This window comes from Callospermophilus lateralis, chromosome 2 (assembly GCF_048772815.1).
Source record: "Callospermophilus lateralis isolate mCalLat2 chromosome 2, mCalLat2.hap1, whole genome shotgun sequence".
NCBI classification, from domain to species: domain Eukaryota; kingdom Metazoa; phylum Chordata; class Mammalia; order Rodentia; family Sciuridae; genus Callospermophilus; species Callospermophilus lateralis.
In genome coordinates, this window is record NC_135306.1 from 192201660 (window position 1) to 192222963 (window position 21304).

A 21304-nucleotide genomic window follows, 5' to 3' on the forward strand; every position below is an offset into this window, starting at 1 on the left:
GGAAAGGGAAGGGAAGGAACCCGAAAGAGAACCTGTTAGAATAAACAGCAAAATAGTCACTTTTGAGTAATCTAGGCAAAGTGTATTTGGGAATTCTTTTTGGTAAATTTGGAATCATGTCAAAATGTTAAAAAATTAAAATCTTCAAGGAAAACCTCCAAGAAGTTAAAGAAAGAAAGAATTTGCTCAATGACGTTTGAATACTGGTTTGTTTTGTACTATTGAGGATGGAACCCAGGGCCTCACGTGTGGAAGGCAAATGCTGTACCATTGAGCTATATATACCCCCAGCACTTTTTATTTTTTTAAGTATGAAACAGAGTCTCATTAAGTTGCCCAGGCTGGCTTCAAACTTGCAATTGTCCTGCTTCAGCTTCCTGGATAGCTGGGATTACAGCTGTGCACCATCATGCCTGGCTTGCTTTTAGAGAAAGCAGTTTAAGACAGATATGTGGCATACCTCTATGGCCTTTAAGATGTTTTTAGGTACATTTTGTATTTTAGATGAAAGATTGATGTCTACTAAAGAACTTTTTAATTTGGCTAAATACAAAGGAAAATTAGCATGAATACACATTTTTAGGGCTTGGAAGGGAGAAAGTTTATTTTAGTTTCTGATCATGATGACTTGTAGGATTAATGACTTGGGCCTCCAATTCATTCCAGAAACATATTTTCTAAAGAGAAAATTTAAGGAATATAGCCATGTGTAAAACCAATATAAATTCATCTATGGACTAGAAGCTAAACAATACTACAATGCAGCAAATGGGTCTAAAACCACAGACCTCCTGCACTCTGGGTTAGAAGGGGTCTGGGGTAGCTGATAATTCATTTCTTGTGAAATGGTAGATGCTAAAAAGGCCACATTCAGAGCAGGACACCTGGAGCAAGCCTCATCTCTGCCTTTTGAAGAGAGACTCAAAAAAAGTTATGGTGACTACCTGGGAAATAGCTTATATAAAACCTGGAGTGTATGAGGAAGCAGAGCCTTACAGCCAGGACCTAGTGGTCTGAGTCACTTGGGGGTTGAATGACTGTCTCTTTGATATTGCCAATAACATCAGGAATGGAGTCAAGTCATCCAGTATAAAAAACTAACTCTACACTAGTTTTGTTCCCTAAGACAGTAAAAGTCTCACACTTAATATAAGCCTGTACACTGAAATTGTAAACTATATAAGGGAAACTAATGCTAAGAAAGCCAGACAGTAAACCCAATAAACATGTATAGGATTCTTAGTGAGCTAAAGAGAGTATTGATGTTTATTTTAAAAGAAGAGAAAATTGGGAGATAAAAACGTGCAAAATGAAGAAAAAACTATGTGTATTCTTTAAAGGATAAATCCTGCAAAGATAAAATAAGTTTCTGAAATTAAGAAAAACCAAAATTCAGTAGAATAAAATCTAGATAAAACATAATAGAATAGAGAATTAATATGGAAGATACTAACTATAACACAAAGATAAAAACTATGAGAAGACAGGCAAAAGACATTGAGTGGCGATATATATCTATATCTATATCTATATCTATCTATCTATCTATCTATATATATATATATATATATGATAGGAGGCAAAATGATAAACTGGTAAAGAAGCAATATTTCAAAAGATAATGATAGAATTTCTCAGAATTGACCCCAAAATATCAGATTAAAATGCTGTGCAGGGCCAAAATAAATCGATATGGTAGAATCTGCAGGATATTAATAATAAAGACAATAGCTTATATGAATTAAGAATGATTAACTCAAAGGGATGGCAGGAGTTTGACAAATTGTGGACTTGATTACAATGATAGGTACCAGATAATGGAGTAGTATCTTGAAAGTGCTAAGAAAAGATAAGTGGTAACCCAGAATTTTTCACTGAATAAACCATCTCTCTCCAGAAGGGAAGATAGATATTTTTAGGCAGATGCAAACAGAGCATTCACCCCTCAAGGCTTTTGCTGATAGAGCTAAAGGTTTATAACTACTGAGAAATCATAATCCAAGCCAAGAGTGATAACCTGGCTTGGTTAATAATCCCAGCTACCTAGGAGGCTGAGACAGAGGATCAGAAATTTAAGGCCAGCCTTGGCATCTTAGTGAGATCCTGTCTTAGAAGAAAAAGAACTGGGGATGTAGCTCTGTAGTAGAGTGCTTACCTAGCAGGTGCCAGGCCCTGGGTCTAACAGAGCTATGGGGGGCGGGGGGAGCGGAGGGAAGACAACCTACAGAATAGGAAAAAAATAATTGCAAATCTTTATCTGATAAAGAATTGATATACAGAATATATAAAGAACCTCTACAACTCAGTAGCAACAAAACAAAAAATCTAATTGGAAAATGACCAGAGATAGGGGTCTAGCTCAGTGGTAGTGTTGCCTACCATGCACAAGGCACTGGGTTGGATCCCCAGCACCAAGAGCCTGAGTTGCTGGGGATGGAGGAGCCAAAGGACTTGAATAGACATTTCTCCAAAGATTTTATATATGTCTAATAAATATACAAAAAGATGCTCAATAAGATCATTAGGTATTGGGGAAATACAAATCAAAACAATGAGATACTATCATACCTGCTAGGTTGGCTATCAGAAAAGAAAAAAAAGAAAAGGAAAAGAACACATGTTGCTGAGGACTCAGAGAAGTGGGAGCCCTCGTGCATGGCTGCTAGGAGTAAAATAATACTGCCACTCTGGAAAACAGCTTGGTGGTGTCTCAAAAGGTTAAACATAGAATTATCATATGACCCAGCAATTGCACCCTAGGTATATATCCAAAAGAGTTGAAAGCAAAATGAGAACAGATGCTTGTACACCAATGATAGCAGCTTTATTCACAATAACCAAAGGGGGAAGTAAGGTGCAATATTGTACATGCATACAATGAAACATTATTCTTTTTAAAAAATATTTTTAGATATAGATGGACACAATACTTTTATTATTTGTTTATTTTTACGTGGTACTGAGGATTGAACCCAGGGCCTCACACATGCTAGATGAGTGCTGTATCACTGAGCTACAGCCCCAGCCCTAGCCCACATTATTAATTCTTTTTTTTTTTTTTTTAATATTTGGGCTCCATAAGCTCAGGATCCCTTCTTCTTCTTTTTTTTTTTTTTTAAAGAGAGAGAGAGAGAATTTTAATATTTATTTATTTTTTTAGTTTTCGGCGGACACAACATCTTTGTATGTGGTGCTGAGGATCAAACCCGGGCCGCACGCGTGCCAGGCGAGTGCGCTACCGCTTGAGCCACATCCCCAGCCCCACACATTATTAATTCTTAAAAAGAGATTTTGATATATGCCACAACATGTGTGGACCCTAAAAAACATTATCCATGGTGAAACACGCCAGACATAGAAGGACAGATATTGTAAGATTCCACTTATATGAGTATCTAGAATAGGTAGATTACAGAGACAGAAAGTGAAATAGAGGTTACCAAAGTCTAGTGGGAGGCCAAAAAAAGACATTATTTACTATATAATGGATATATGGTTTTTGTTGGAGATGACAAAATGTTTTCGGTATAGATAGTGGTGATGGTTGTGCAGCTTTATGAATTTTTAGTTTTTTTGAGTTTTTTTGATACTCGGGATTGAACCCAGGGGTGCTTAGCCACTGAGCAACGTCCCAGCCCTTTTTGTTTTTTATTTGGCAACAGGGTCTCACTGAGTTGCTGAGGCTGGCTTTGAACTTGAAGTCCTCCTGCCTCAGCCTCCTGAGCTGCTGTTGTTATACGTGTGCACCGCCACACCTGGTTATTGTGAATATTTTTAATGCCACTGAATTGCACACTGACAAATGGCTAATATGATGAAAATTATATATATTTTACTACCTTAAAAAGTTTTCCATTTTAAAAATGTAGAAGTAAAATTCTAAAAGATAATAGAAAATGTGAAAATTGTGTGTAAATTATTCAAAGTGTGCTTTGAAGCCATGGCACAGGCGTATAATACCAGCAGCTCAGAAAGCTAAGACAAGAGGATTGCAAGTTCAAAGCCAGCCTCAGCAACTTCAAGGATGCTTTGATCCTTGTCTTGTTTTAGAGTGATAATGAGTAACTGTCAACATTTGAGAAAAATGTACACATAAATATTTATATGCTAAATATAATAAATAAATGTAAGTATGCTAAATTTTAAAAAATATTTAAAAGATTTCAGATTCTGTCTATACCTTTACTAACAAAGAAGTAGAAATAATTTTTTTGAAAAAAACCCACAAAACTGTACCAACAAAATAGAAAGCAAGAAAAGAGGGGAAAAGGCAAAGGAAGACAGTTGACGGAAAGGACCAAATAAATGTCAGATGTTAATTAAATACACTTAAAATACATATTTTACTATATAGAGACTGTAAATTTGGATAGAGAGACAAAATTAAACTATATACTATTTATAAGAGTCACACCTAAAACAAAATGATCTGGAAAATTTAAAATTAAAGTCATAAAAGGTACATAATAATAAAAGATACACCAGGAAAATACTAATCAAAAGAAGGCCAATTGCAACATTACAATACCAGAAGAAAGGCCTAGACTTTTAAAAACATTATAAAATATGGACTTTTAGTATTTCATTATAGAGAGCTGCAGATATTCATTCTATCTGGTATTACTAATTTTTTCTTATCTTTCAAAATCAACTACCACAAACATTTATGGAGTATCTTTGTGTTGGGTAACAGTAGAGACAAAGATGAGTACAACCCAATTGTTTACTACATGAACTTGCAGTCTAAAAGGACTTTAAAACAAAATAAAACAATGAAATAGTGTTTTTTTGAGAATTGTAAGTGAGATAAGAGGGGGATTGGAGGTAGGGGATAGGATGGGGAAAAGGCTTTATGCAAAATGTGGCATTGAAAGCTATTAAAAGGATATAGTTTCATTATTATTAGTTGTTTGCTGCTTAGACCACAGCCTAAACACTGCCTTTTCCCCTTAGGGTATGAAACACACTTTGGGCCTAATTCTTTGTGGGATTGCTTCATAAATGTAGGTTACAATGTTATCATTTTAGGCTTCTTTTGCTGGAAATGTAGCCTGACCCATTTACCTGGAACAGCTCATTTGCTGTATTTTCATTTTCCTGTGTAGGCCATAAACGGCATGGGTAGTTTAACACTTTAACAGACTTTTAAAAACCTCTCTTCTAACACAATCCTTTGACAGATGTTGTTCTTATACTTTCTTATAGTATCTTAAAAGTGTATTTCTATACTAGTTTTCTAAGAGAAAAGATGAGTGTGCAATTTGCTTTTTTATTATAGTACTGTTAATATTAATAGGAAGAGGCTGATTTTATCCTAAATGGTAGCATAGTCTCTGTTAAAGACAGTAAAAACTTTCCCCTAAATTTGGTCTAGGAGAAGGACAGTGAGATTCTTTTCCTGTTCAGTTTGGAGATTCAGATCCCCACCCGCTTTAGATGGTCATCAGATGCAAACTGGAGCTTGGAATTACCACTGTTCCCTCCATTGCTTGCCATCTTCAGTTTAGTGTCTGCTTCTCCACAAAGATTAACATGTTTTCCACCCGTGATTTACTTGTCAGAGAATTTAGGAGTTTTCTGGAACCTGCAGTTGGCCCTTGGTAGGGATGATTACTGGATAATTGCCTTTTCTTCTGTGGAATTTCCATTTTTAGATTACGCCAAGCTCTACAGCCTTTATTTCTTTGGCAGGGAACCCAAAGGCAGTGGAGTGTGTTTTTTCCCTTCCCTGGCCCAGTTTAAACACTGACTCACTTGGGCCCTGGGGCTTTGCTCCATTCTCTAGTTAGGGGCCACTTTCTACCCTTGTTCTTCCTATTTGCCTTTAGTGTACTGTTTGGAACTTTTCCTGTCCTTTTCCACATATGATTTGTCTCTGGGGTTACTGTCAGGGAGGTATATAGCAGCACCCTAAACTAGAACAGACACTACCCTCCCCATAAGCCATGTTATCCTTAGGACAGCTGCTATAGACCAAGGGCAGTACAGAAAGAATACTTTAGGGAAGCATAATTCCGAATGGGATAGAAGGAGAAATATTCTCCAAAAAAAGAGTGCCTGTATCATCCAGGTAAAGATCGAAAGAGTTCCCTTAATAAGAGGGAACTCTCCATTGACTGATTAAAATATCCTCAATGTGTACATGTTGTAGGCAGGAAGTACTCAGAGGAACTGGACTCAAGAATTTTCAGAGGGATGTGGTTATCTGAAGAGACTTCCCTTTAGAAGGATTTTGTCTAATCTGTATTTCCAAGTTTTGTTGGGGAAAAGATAGATTTCTCCCACGTCTTTGGCAGTGGTTCTCTCTGGTATTAAATTTTCATTCTGAATGCAGCTTTCTGAATTCCATCTGATGATGATTTAATTTTTGTCTTTGCAGTTTTACCAGTGTATGCCAGGGAACTCATATTCTCTTTCGAGAATTCAGCTTCATCCAAGCCACCCCCCACAATAGGGCATCATTTTTACGGGCCTTCTGGAGATGCTTTCGAACTGTGGGCAAAAATGGTGGTAAGTCTTTCCCAATTCTATTTGTTTTTGTCTATTTCTCTCCTTCCTTTCTTTTCTTCCTTCTTCTCATCCTTCCTTCCTTCCCTCTGTTCTTCCTTCCAAACTCTTTCTTAAGTTCCTGTAAATACTGTTCAAGGCTTTTGGAATATCTTGCTTTTGAGGAGATGGCAGTATTGTGTCAGAAATGTTCCTGCCACCACTACCATCACTAGCTATACCTTATTAAGAATCAAGTATGGTTTTGAATGCTTTAATCCTCATAAGATTTAATCCTCACACCAGCTCTTCATGGCAGATGCTATAATCCTCATTTTATAACTAGTAAAACTGAGGATCAAAGGGGTTAAATAACTTGGAAGGTTACTAGTAAATGGTGGGTTCAGATTAATACCACAGCAGTCTGGCTTCAGAGCCCTTGCTCTTGGCAAATATTAAAATACTGTACAGGAAATACAAAGAATAATGTGAATACAGACATACCTCATTTATTGCATTTTGCTTTATTGTACTATGCACATTTGTGCTTTTTATACTAACTTAAAGTTTGTGGTAATCCTACATTAAGCAAGTGTGTTGCATCATTTTTCCAAAGGCCTGGTTCATGTTGTGCATCTATGTCACATTTTGGTAATTCTTGCAATAGTTAAGCTTTTTTGTTACTATATCTGTTATGATGATCTGTGATCAGTGATCTTTGATGTTACTATTGTAATTATTTTGTAATTATATCCACAAACCATACCCATATGTCAGTAAACTTAATGGATATGTTATGAGCATTCTGACTGCTCCACTAACTGACCAGTTCCCCATCTCTCTCCCTGTCCTTGGTCTTCCTCATCACTGAGACACAACATTAAAATTAGGCAATGTAATAACCCTACAATGAGTGTTTAAATGAAAGGATAAATTGCATGTCTCTCACTTGAAATAAAAAACTAGAAGTGATTAAGCTTAGTGAAGAAAGCATGTCAAAACCTAAAATAGGCCAGAAGTTAGTCCTCTTGTTCCAGAGTTATCCAGTTGTGAATGCAGAGTTGAAAAGCAGTTGAAGAAAATTAAAAGTGCTACTCCAATGAACATACAAATGATAAGAACACAGAATAGCCTTATTGCTGCTATGGAGTGGTCTAGATAAAAGATCAGATCAGACACAACATTCCCTTAAGACAAAGCCTAACGTGGAGCAAGACCCCAACTCTCTTCAATTCTACTAAGGCTAAGAGAAGCTGCAGAAGAAAAGTTTGAAGCTAGCAGAGGTTGATTCATGAGGTTTAAGGAAAGAAGTCAACTCTACAACATACAAGTGCAAGGTGAAGCAGTGAGTTCTGGTGTAGAAGCTACAGCATGTTATCCAGAAGATCTAGCTTAGATAACTGATGAAGGTGGCCACCCTAAACAATAAATTTTCATTGTAGATGAAGCAACTTTTATTGGGAAAAGATGTAGTCTAGGACTTTCTTAGCTAGAGAGAAGTCAATGGCTGCCTTCAGAGAACAGGCTGCCTCTCATATTAAGGGTTAATGCAGCTGGTGACTTTAAGTTGAAGCCAGTGGTCATTTATCACTCTGAAAATCCTAGGACCCTTAAGAATTATTCTAACTCTACTGTGTCTGTGCTCTGTAAACAGAATAACAAAACCTGGATGACAGCACATCTGTTTATAACAAGGTGTACTGAATATTTTAAGCTCACTGTTGAGACTTGCTTACTAAAAAAAAAAAAAAAAAAAAAAGAATTCTTTTCAAAATATTACTACTCATTGACAGTGCACCTCATCACCCAATAGCTCTGATGGAGCTATTTAATGAGATTAGTGTTGTGTTGCTTTCTTGCCTGCTAAACAGCATCCAATCTGCAGCCCATGGATCTAGTAGTAATTTTTATTTTCATGTCTTATTATTTAAGAAATACATTCTTAAGGCTATTGTCTACCAGAAGTAGTGATTCTGATGAATATGGGCAAAGTAAACCCTTCTGGAAAGGATTCACTATTCTAGATGTCATTAAAAACATTTGTGATTTAAGGGAGAAGGTCAAAATAACAACATGGACAGGAATTTGGAAGAAGCTGATTCCAGCCTACCCTCATGGATGACTTGGAGGGGTTCAAGATTTCAGTGGAGGAAGTAACTGCACATGTGCACTATATAGTTCAAGAGAACTAGAAATGGAACCCGAAGACATGACTAAATCGATGCTGCCTCATGATAAAACTTTGATAAATGAGGAGTTGCTTTTTATGGATGAACAAAGAAAGTTTATTGACATGGAATATATTCTGGTAAAGGTGCTGTGAACATCATCATTGTTGAAATGACAACAAAGGATTTAGAATGTTATGTAAACTTAGTTGATAAAGCAATGGCAGGCTTAAGAGGATTGACTCCAATTTTGAAAGAAGTTGTACTGTGGGTAAAATGCTATGAAATATCATCACATACTGTAGAGAAATCTTTCATGAAAGGAGGGTCAATTAATGTAGCAGACTTCATTGTTGTCTTAAGAAATTGCCACAGCCACCCCAACCTTCAGCACCCCCTCCATGACCAGCAGCAGCCATCAACAAGGCTGACCCTTCACCAGCAAAAACATTATGAGTTACTGAAGGCTCAGATGAACATTAACAATTTTCGGTGATAGTTCTTTTGAAATAAGGTATATACATTGTTTTTTAGACATATTTTTGAAATAAGGTATTTATTGTTTTTTAGACATATTTTTGTACATTTAATAGACAAAAGTATAGTGTACATACAATTATTTTTTTCAATACTGCGTATTGAACCCAGGGTCATTGAACTACATCCCCAGTCTCCCAAAACTACATCCTCAGTCTCCCCCACCCCTTTTTATTTTATTTTGAGACAGGGTTTCTCCAAGCCTAGGCTGGCCTTGAACTTGGGATCCTCCTGCCTCAGCCTCCTCCCAAGTAGCTGGGATTATAGGCATGTGCACTATGCCCATCTTAAACATAATTTTATATGCAGTAGGAAACCAAAAAAAAAATTGTGTGTTTCACTTTATTGGAAGAAACAATAGTAAGGTGGTCTGTAACTGAATGTGCACTATCTCTGAGAGATGCCTGTACAAAGAAGAAAACTCCTGAATAGTAGGAGTAGAAGTAGAATGAGGATGCCCTTGCAGTAGTAGGAAGAGAATAGTGGATTAGAGCAGATTCTGAGAACTGGCTGTTGGATCTAAGTTGGAAAGGAAAAGTAGGAACTATCCATATCAGTAAAGGAGAAAAGGGCATTCTAAGTAGGGTGTGTGCTGAAGCACAAAAGAACATGGAGTGTTCAAGGAACCAAGGAGATCAGAATAACTAGCACTTATGAAGGAGGTTAGGAAAGATGAGCCTGTAAAGAATAAATCTTATTCTGAAGACTTGTTTTGTTTGTTTGTTTTTAGTTTTTGCTTTGCTATTAAAAAGAAGTTGGATTTTGTTCTATGAACATTACTATTATAAATATTATTTTAAGGTTCTTACATAGGAGAATGGTGTGATGATATCTGTATTATAAAAGACCATTCTAAAGGCAGTGTGGAGGATGGCTTAGGAAAATAGTAGCGGAGGTGAGAGGTAAGAATCAAACTTAGGCAGTATCCTTGGAAATGGAAAGGGAACTTTTGGAAAGAGACTCTAAGAATTTGGTGGTTGGATTGGAATGTAAAATGAGTTAGATGACCAATGAAATTTATATTGGAGGGGAAATAGATTTACTGGGGAAAATATGTTGTTTATTTTTTTAATTGTGATAAAATATAAACATAAATTTTATGTGTGCAGTTTTATGACATTACATACATTCCTGCATTCCACAACCATCATCACCATTCATCTCCAGAACTTTTTCATCTTGCAAAACGAAAACTCTGTACTCATAGACAAGAGCTCCCCTTTCCCTCCTACCTCTAGCGCCTGACAACCACTGTTCCACTTTCTGTCTCCATGAATTTGACTACTCTAGCTGTCTCATATAAGTGGAATCATATAATATTTGTTTTTTGTGAATTTCTTATTTCACTTAGCATAAATATATTCATAGTTCATCCCTGTTATAGCATGTGTCAAAATTTTCTTCCTTTTTAAGGCTGAATAATATTCCGTTTTATGTGTATATCACATTTTATCCATTCTTCTGTGAATGAACACTAGTGTTGCTTCTCCCTTTTGACTATTGTGAATAATGTGATATGTTGTTTGGGAAAAGTTGATATTTCTTTGGGATTCAACTAAAAAAATTTCACTAGGCAGCAGGAAGTATAGGTCAGGTTCTAGAAATAAAGGATTGGGGAAGTAGAGTGAAGCTTACTAGTCTTTCAAAGCATCCTGAGAGAAGAGTAATGTAAACTAGAAAATGCAAGTCATTTTTATACTTGAAAACTGTTGGTTTGGCATCTCATGATTATATTTCAAGGCAAATAATAAGAAAGACACTGATTGAAAACATCCATGTTGGGCTGGGGTTGTAGCTCAGTGGTAGAGCATGGCAATGAGTTCAGTCCTCAGCACCACATAAAAATAAGTAAATAAAGGTATTGTGTTATCTACAACTAAAAACATATTTTGAAAATATCCATATGAAGATATATGTTGGTGAGATGAAAGGTGAAAATACTCCCATTGGGAGCTTTAAAAAAGTGTCAGTAGATTCTTACATTCAGAAAATTAAAGAAGTTTAAATTGCTCCAATTTTTTTAGATTTAGAATCTCTGCATAAAATCTTCTTTAACATCTGTTCTCAAGGATCTGTTCTTATTCTCATTTTCATATTATGTGGTTTTCCAAGTAAGTATTTAATATGTCAAAGACAGTTTCTATAGTGATCCTGAAAGAAAGGGAAGACATAAAGCATTTCTTCATCCATTCAAAACAAATATTTCTGGAAGAGTTATCATGTGCCTGCCACTGAGGTTGGAATAGTGGACAGGTACAATGCTCTGCCTGCCTTTGCTACACTTACAAGATCCCCTACTCTTCTCTAATTGGTGCGCCTTTACTTTATATATAGCTATGAAAAAATGTTCAGAAACTTTATCCAGTACTTTACTAGATTATTTCAACTATTCTAACAAATAAATAACGTGCCTATTGTAAAAGGAATTAAATTGTGTAACTTGCAGAAGGATTACACAATGAGTTAATTGCAAGGCTGCCAATAAAACTCAGAATTGCTAATGTGTTATTTCTACTTTTATCACAGTTTCTTTGACATATGACTCTAGAGATTATCCATCTTTATTTCACTCTTGTGTAAGAAGTATTTAGTGTACTGAAAATAGCATCATTTCCTTAATGGGATGTATGCACTAATAAGTGAAAAACAATATGAACTCAATTCTTTTCTTTTTTAAAAATTTTTTATACATATATATTTTTAGTTGTTGATAGACCTTTATTTTATTATTCATTTTTATGTGGTGCTGAGTATTGAACCCAGTACTTCACACATGCCAGGCAAACACTCTACCACTGAGCCACAACTCCAGCCCAGTATGAACTCAATTCTAAATGAACTAGCTTGGAAAAACTATTCCATTGGTCTCTATGTAAACAAAATTTGTATCTACATAAACATCTATACACTGTGAGTTTACAGGTAAAGTTTGTACTATTTCATTGAATCTGTCTTTTCCAGTCCTTCCCTAGTCTGTCTGTCTGTCTGTCTGTCTGTCTCTCTCTCTCTGTCTCTCTCTGTCTCTCTCTGTCTCTCTCTGTCTCTCTCTCTCTCTCTCTTTGGTACTTAGGATTGAACTGAGGGGTGCTTAATGAGCCACATCCTCAAACTTTTTTATTTTTTATTTTGAGACAGGGTCATCCTAAGTTGCTTAGGGCCTCGCTAAATTGCTGAGGTGGGCTTTGAACTTGCAATCCTCTTGCTTCAGCCTCCTGAGCCACTAGGATTATAGGCATGTACCATTAAGCCTGGTTTTCCTTGTCTCTTAATCAGAAAATATTTATTAATATCTATTATATTATTGAAGAATGGTATATACAGCTAGAGCTGTTTTTGTGGTATAGCACAGATAACTATGTAAAATAGTCTTCAAGTAGCCTTAATTTTTCCCCCCTGATTTAGAAGTGGAGCCTCTTCAAGAATTTATTTACTAGCACAAGGGATTCATATTGCATTTGAATTCCACACAGATGTGGGTTTCTTTCTTTATCTTTATATTAGCAGCTGCCAGTGATCCATCCAGCTGCTAAGGGGAAAGGGCTCCAAATTCCCCCTGATTCTCTTGTGCCATAAACAAAACTTAAGCTTTTTACTGGATATTTATTGTTAGGCTACTTAATCATACAGCCTCTGATGATTTTCTTTCATACTTTGTACTAAAGATTGAACCCAGGGGTGCTCTGCCACTCAGCTACCTCCCAGGTCTTTTTATTTTATTTTATGTTTATTTTAAGACAGAGTATCACCAAGTTGCCCAGACTGGCCTCAATTTGTCATCCTCCTGCCTCAACCTCCAAGTAATCAGCATTGCATTCATGCCCCACCACAGCTGGCTGATTTCTCAAGGACTAAATGCAACATTTGTGTCTAAGTGATCTTAAAATCTTTAGTTAAATAGTGTTAATATATTCTCCGTTTTTTCCAGGAAACTGGAAACGCTTTTCAGTCCCAGAATGTGTCGAGTCCCAGTTTTAATCCAGAATGAGCAAAAGCTTTTGGAGGCAAGGTTTGAAAGGAAGATTTATTAAGTTCCATTTTTTCAATCAGAATGCCAAGTGCCTACTTGGAGCTGCTACTATGTTGTTCTTTGGCAGATAATTTCCTTAGAATATCATGTATATATTTTAATGTTATCAAGAGGAAACTTACTCTTTTGGGAGGTTGCAAAAAAAAAAGAAGAAGAAGAAGAAGAAGTGTTATAGAAAAACATATCTAAAAATGAAGCCACCTGTAGAAAACTAAGGACCTAATCTCTTTTGGCAAGAAACATTTTCTTCTAGTTTTTAGCAAACACAGGGATGCAATGTCATTTCTGCATGGCTGGGTACTGAATGATGCTAATTTTCCTATGTCTGAGTTTCAGATAATCTCACGAACACTATAGTGAACCTCTTGCTATCTAGGCAACTTTAGACTCTTAGAAGCAAGAGATCTATTCAAATGTAAAAAGCCTGTAAAATTCAACTTCTCGCTTTGGTATTTCTTTCAGTGTTGAAAGATTAATCTGAATTTTCCAAGTTTGACAAAGACTGAAATTCCTTTGAAGTAAATCTTCACTTCTGGTTAGGGGTATCAACTCAAAAGAGCTTTTTGTCCACAATGTATTTTCAGTTAGAATTTAATTTTGGACTTTGTGCTTTTATCAATAGAAATATATTTATCGGACATATATTTACATATGTAATATGTATATATATATATATTATTTTTTCAATTAATAAAATAGTGATAGACACTTCTTCTTTTCTCCATGAAGAAGTACCTACTAAGGGAATTGTCCTTTTGCCACAAACAACAAGAAAATCAGACATTATCTCAAATAACTGTTTTCAGACATTAGCCAGGCAATGGTGACTGTAAGACCTGAGAGGGGTTTCCAATCAACAGTGCAGGGAGGAAGATTCGAAGGACCTGACAGGGTTTCTTTTTGTTTGTTTGTTTTGTTTTTTGTTTTTTAGTTAAGGAGGCAGAGATCAGGGTTTAGGGAGACAGAAGTGGCCAGAATTTACAGGCCAAATACCAGAGAAGAGGGGTTGCTCAGTGAACTCCAGACCTGTGAATCTCAGGCTACAAACTGTGTACATGTGGGGTTGAAAAGGCACCAGCTGAGGGATGGGGTTGTGGCTCAGCGGTAGAGGGCTCACCTAGCCTGTGCAAAGCCCTGGGTTCGATCCTCAGCAACACATAAAAATAAAATAAAGGTATTGTGTCCAACTACAACTAAATAAACAAAATATTAAAAAAAGAAAGAAAGAAAGAAAAGGCATCACCTGAAAACAGTGGCCCAAACAATTCCTAGAGCATACACAGGCTGGGGATAGCTCACCCTCCTACCAGCCAGAGGAGAGAGACCTCAAAACCCTCCAGGCATTAGATGGAGTCCTCGGCAGCTTAAAAGCAAAAAATATTAAGCTTATCTATAAGGAATTTAGCTGGACAGATGATCCCTGATTTGTAAGTTTGATTTAATGGTTTTTCAGCTTTGCCATGGTGCAGAACTGATACACATTCATTAGAAACTATCCAGTTTTGAACTTGAATCTTTTCATGAGAAAGTAAGGTGTGACAGGATACTCCCTTGTTCTGCTGGGTGGTAGCCAAGAGCCACTGCTCCCATCAGCCACACAATCACTAGGGTAAACAACCAGTACATCTATGGTGTGTTATGTTTTACTGTGTTGCTAAGTGTATTAAATGCATTTTTTACTTACCAACACTTATTGGGACAAAACCCCACCTTAAGTTGAGGTTCATCTGTATTCCAGAACAAAATTTGATATTCTTTACAGGAATTCAATAAAATCCAGCACTCAACAATGAAAAATTCACAAAGTTTGGCACCCTATTAAAATTATCAGACAGTAAAAGGAGTAGGACCCATAACCAGGAGAAGAATTAATAGAAACACAGACCCAGAAATGACAGAGATGATAGAATTAAATAACAAGAACCTTTAAACAGTTATTTAAAAAAAAAAAAAAAAATATATATATATATATATATATATATATATATATATATATATATATATATATTTTAGTTGTAGTTGGACACAAACCTTTATTTTATTTATTTATTTTTATGTGGTGCTGAGGATCAAACCCAGTGCTTCATACATGCTAGGTGAGCACTCTACCGCTGACCCACAACCCAGCCCTTAAATAGTTACTTTATGTTGTTTAAACATGCTCAAAAATGTAAGGGAAAACATGAATATGATGAGGAATGAAATGGAAGATATTTAAAAATCCAAATATAATTTCCAGAGAGGAAAATTACAATATCTGAGAGAAAATAAGGAAAATCATAGCAATGAACATTTATTAAATGCTTCTATATAGATTGTCTTGTTTTCTTCACATAATCCTGTCTCAGGTAGATAATGTTATTAGTTCCATGGCATAGAAAATTAAATTAAGATTTAGAAAGTTAAATAACTAGCTGTAAGTCATTGTTCTAGTAAGTGACCAGCCAGAAAGCCTGATTCCAGAGTGTATTATTGTTTCCCTGTGTTCTCCATCAACACTGTATGAAATGCTGGAAATACAGATGACGAAGTGGCAATACTTGACCTCAAGGAGCTTACATTCTATGAGAAGAAACAAAGTGGTCCACAAACAGTTTTCAAAGAGTTTAAGTGATCATTAGAGCCAGTGTAAGATTCAATAATAGTACAAGAGAGGAAATAATTCTTCCTGCAAAAATAGGGAAAAGCTGTAAAGGAGCAAAGACAATAGGTATGGATCCTGGGGTGTAGAAAACTATGAAGCAAAAAAAAAAAAAAAAAAAAAAATGGAGTACATTCTAAAACAAGAAAACAAGGTTTTTGAAAGTGGAAAAAACATGACTCCTTTGGAAAAAGGTAAGAAGTTTTCACTGGCTGGTGCTTAATATATAAGAAAGGAACTTTGTTATAGATTAAAAGTAAATAATACTGAATTCTTACTGTGCAACAGCTACTGAGCAAAGTACATTACATATTCATTTAATTCTCACAACAAATATATAAGTTGGTATGATTATTATTGTGTTATATGATAAGAAGCAGAAAGAGAAATAACTTGCACAATGCCACAAAGTTATGAAAGTAGCACAGCTCATGTTTGTACCGAAATGTTCACAAAGTCCGTGTTTGTACCAGCTCTGCTGGGCTGCAAGAATACATGTTGCCTCAGGTAATGAAGGGCTTTGTGTTTTCTCCTGAAGTTAGTAGAACCTTATCAATTTGGGTACTGTTTTCACATGTGACACTGACCAAAAATACAGAAAACTGAATTCAAAACAGGTAAGACTAAAGACAGGACTATGCTAACAGAACAGGAAGTGACCATGAAGATGAAGAGCTGTTTAAGGAGTTACATTGACAGTATTTGCTGATGAGTATGGAGTGTGGGAAGAAAAAGTTAAAAATGAGCACCAGGATCTAATATTGTTAATTTCATTCCTCCCACCTTTTTTTCTTTAACCTTTTTTAAAAATAAATTAATTTAAAAAAATAAATTTGTTTTAATTAGTTATACATGACAGTAGAATGCACTTTAATACATCATATATAATGGAGTATAATTTCTCATTCTTCTGGCTGTACATGATGTAAAATCACACTGGTTGTGTAGTTATATGTACATAGGGTAATAATGTCTGATTCATTCTACTCCTTCCTACCCCCAAACTCTCTCCCCTCCTTTCACTCTCCTCTACCTAATCTAAAGTAACTATATTCTTCCCTAGTCCACCTGCCCCATTGTGAATTAGCATCTTCCTGTAGGAGAAAACATTTGGCTTTTGGTTTTGGGGAATTGGCTTATTTCACTTAGCATATTTTCCAGCTCCATCCATTTACCATCCATTCACTGGCCAATGTCATAATTTCATTCTTCTTTAAGGCTGAGTAATATCCATCATGTGTACACACACACACACACACACACACACACACACACACACATCACATTTTTTAATTCATTCATTTGTTGAAGGCACCTGGGTTGGTTCCATAGTTTAGCTATTGTGAATTGAGCTGCTGTAAATATTGATGTGGCTGTGTCCCTGTAGTATGCTGATTTTAAGTCCTTTGGGTATAAACTGAGAAGTGGGATAGCTGGATCAAATGGTGGTTTAATTCCAAGTTTTCTGAGGACTCTCCATACTGCTTTCCGTAATGGTTGCACCAATTTGCATTCCACCAGCAATGTATGAGAGTACCTTTTTCCCTGCATTCTTGCCAAAATTTATTATTGTTTGTATTTTTATAATTGACATTCTGACTGGGGTGAGATGAAATCTTAGAGTAGTTTTGATTTGCATTTCCCTAATTGCTAAAGATGATGAACATTTTTTCATATGTTTATACTAGAGAGCTATAGTTACAAAAATGGCATGGTATTGGCACCAAAACAGACAAGTAGACAAATAGTACCAAATAAAAGACGCAGAGACAAAACCCACATAAATAAATATAATCATCTCATATTAGACAAAGGCACCAAAAAACATTCACTGGAGAAAAGATAGCCTATTCAATAAATGGTGCTGAGAAAATTGGAAATCCACATGTAACAAAATGAAATTAAACCCCTGTCTCTCACCATGCATGAAACTCAACACAAAGGAGATCAGATTCAGGCACTAGACCAGAGACCCTGTGCCTAATAGAAGAAAAAGTAGGCCCAAATCTTCACCATGTCTGCTTAGGATCTGAATTCCTTAACAAGACTCTTAAAGCATAAGAAGTAAAATCAGGTTCAAACTAAAAAGCTTCTTCTCAACAAAGAAAACAATGTGAAGAGAGAGCCTGTAGAATTGGAATAAATCTTTAACGCATGAACCTCAGATACAGCATTAATCTTCAGGATATATAAAGAACTCAAAAAGCTTAGCACCAAAAAAAAAAAAAAAACCCAAATAACCCAATCAATAAATGGGCCAAGGAACTGAACAGACACTTAACAGAAGAAGAAATAAAATTGATCTTTCACTTTAAAAAAATATATATTTTTTTAGTTGTTGATGGACCTTTATTTATTTGTTTGTTTATTTATTTATATGAGGTATTGAGAATCAAACCCAGTACCTCACACATGCTAGGCAAGGGCTCTACCCCTGAGCCACAACCCAGCCCTCCTTCACCTTTTTTAATGTTTCATTCTGAATTCACTATGGTCTTATCTTCATAGTCTAGGTGTATTCATTCATTCAGCAAACATTTATGCTGGTGACAGAGCAAGAACATGATTGGGACAAACAGAAATTCTTACTCTCATGGGATTTGTGGTCTGATCATTAGAGAACTGATTTAAGAAAAAAACAAAAAACAAAAAACCCTGCTTTTATGTAGCTTACATTCTAGGAATCAGTGATCTAATTATGTGATTTTTTTTTTAAGTCTGTTGTTTTTTTTCCCTAAAATAGCTGATGTCAGAGTAGATGAAATGATCTCAAGGGGAGATGCAGACAGTTTAGGCTCAAATAAAGCATTTGGCCTGACTTTTCTTCATAATTGCCTCAAACTTCCCCTCGATTTTGCTTGTCACTAATCCTCATCCTCCTCATTAAAAACCATTTTGAGGATCAACACACTTTCTTCAGGAGTAGGGTGGCTGTCTTGTTTGAATGATAAAAGAGTAAATGTTACTTTTGTAATTTTTTCCATAAGCAAAAACCCCACCATGTTGTCCCTTTGCTGCTGTGGACCCTTCCAGTCAGTCAGTAACTGTCACCTGCTTCGCTCAGGCCTTCCTCCTCCTGGTTTTCTCAGAAACCTGACATGAACAATAAACAACTTCTTCAGTTCTCATTTAAGTTAGTTACCAATTTCCCTTTTTTCTTCAAATTATTTTCTCCAAGAAAAAAAAAAAAGTTGACAATTTATGTCTCCTCAAATCTTTCACTTCCCTTTCTCCAATAACTTTAATCTTTCCCTCTATTTAACAACCCTCCCCCATTTCAATTATTTGGGGCTGTCACCCAAGCATTCCTGGAATGCTTTTGTCATACACTACTCTCCCACTCTAACCTCCTCACCCTCCATACAAAGTACCCTTAGGTTGCTAACTCCCTTCAGCCTTTTAGGTCTTAGTTTAAAGGTCAGCTCTTAAAGGGGCCTTCTCTCTGACTTCCTCATCTGAATTAGTTCCCTCCATTATTCCTTTTCTAATCATCCTGTAATTTTTTTGTTATATCATTTATTACACTTCTTCACTAGGTGTTTATTTGAATAACTATTTGATGTCCATCTTCCTTGTTAGACTGTAAGCTTCATGAGGGCAAGAACCTTGTTTGTTTTGCCAGTAACTATATCCCTAACATCTAATATGGTAGATTATTTCTCTTTTATTAATTAACATGAAAGTTCACCATTTCCCAGTCACCATCCAGGGGTAGATAATTGAAAGGATTATATTGTCATTTCTTTTATTTTAGGGAGAGTTGGTTTTGAAAATCTGATGTACACTAATTTTCTATTTGTATAGGGGCCTTTATTTGAAGTAATAATAAGCTGGGCATAGTAGTGGGTGTCTATAGTCCCAGCTACTTGGGAGGCTGAGGCAGGAGAATCACTTGCACCCAGGCATTCAAGGTCAGTCTGGACAACATAGTGATACCCCATCTCAAAACAAAACAAAAAAGTAATAATAGCTAACACTTATTAACCACCTAGTATTTGCTAGGCACTAAACTTCATGTTCAAAGTACCCCACTAATAATGGCCTAATCAAAGATATACTATCTTAAATAATATCAAATTTGGATAATATTTACTAACAACTTATACTCTCAAATTAGGATTTGAAAGATTTAGATATGATCTGAATGTAGACTTTAAACACTGGCAAGTAGTACTTCCATTCCTTCTTTGTATTCTTGAGTCCAGCCTTTGCTCTATGAAAGACATCACAAACCTAGTGCCTGGCTGGCTATGTACCTTGGCCTCCAGATATGTTTCCTTGGTTGGTAATGTTAAAAATAGTTTTTTAAAATTAGATGCCAACATTTCATATAAAAATCTCAATTCCATTTTCACTAGAGGAATGGAAAATCCTCCCAACACCATGCCCACATTCCTGCAAGAAGACAGTTCATCAGGGTGGAGATGCAGCTGCTCCTGTTAGGGCATATGGCTTCAGATTTACCACCATCCCCAGCTGCCCCGCTTCACCTGCTTATGCTTTCTGCCTGGCCTCTGTAGGCATTTGAGTTTGCTACTGTTGTTAGAGCTTCTTAGGTCCATGTATAATCGCTAAAAGGTAGAGTTACACTCTTAATTCAGATCACGGAGAGTCATGAGCTTGTTTCTCAACTAGATCCTTTCTTTTCTTCTTGTTTTCAGAGGGTCTCATAAAATTTTAGAATTAAAAGAGATCTTCTGTCATTTCATCTTAGCCAAGAGTGGAGGCACACACCTGTAATCCCAGTAACTTGGAGAAGCTGACACTGGAGGATCACAAGTTTGAGGCCAGCCTCAGTATTTAGTAAGACCTGATTTCAAAATAAAAAAAATAGAAAGGACTGAGGATGTAGCTCGGTGGTAGAGTATCTCTGGGTTCAATCCCTAGTGCCTCAACAACAAGAAATAAAGAAGAGAAGGAGAGAAAAAGTGAAAGAAAGCATTTCATCTTGAAACTAGGTCTTTTTAAAAAAGCATACTTTAAAAAACTTTTTCTGTGGTAAAATGTAAGTAACATAAAATCTGCCTTTTACCATTTTAAGCATATAGCTCTGTGACGTTTACACTGTTGTAGAAGCTTCACCACCATCCAACTTCAAAACTTTCTTCATTCTTGCAAAACTGAAACTCTGTAATTAAACCCCATTTCCCCTTCTTCCCAGTCCCTGTAAAGCACCATTCTACTTATGTCCTAAGGTACTTGACTATTCTAGGTACTTTGTATTTTGGAATTATACAATAATTATCCTTTTGTGGCTAGTTTATTCACTTAGTGTGAGGTTTTCAAAGTCCTTCAATGTTTTACTATGTATCAAAACTTAATCATTTTTATGTGCCTATACCACATTTTGTTTATTGTTGATAGACATTTGGGTTGCTTCCATATTTTGGCTATTGTGAATAATGCAAGCGCTCTACCACTGAGTTATATCGCTAGTCATATAGA

The 21304-nt window shown here is 36.0% G+C and overlaps 1 protein-coding gene across 2 annotated transcripts in view; it reads left to right on the plus strand.

Moving 5' to 3' along the window:
- Nucleotides 1-21304, plus strand: part of Cstpp1 (centriolar satellite-associated tubulin polyglutamylase complex regulator 1) — a 180153-nt gene that overhangs the window by 81593 nt on the left and 77256 nt on the right. For both annotated transcript variants that reach the window (XM_076847139.2, XM_076847140.2), the window contains exon 3: nt 6380-6510. In XM_076847139.2, the coding sequence (XP_076703254.2) occupies nt 6380-6510 (131 nt within the window). The remainder of the gene's footprint in view (nt 1-6379; nt 6511-21304) is intronic.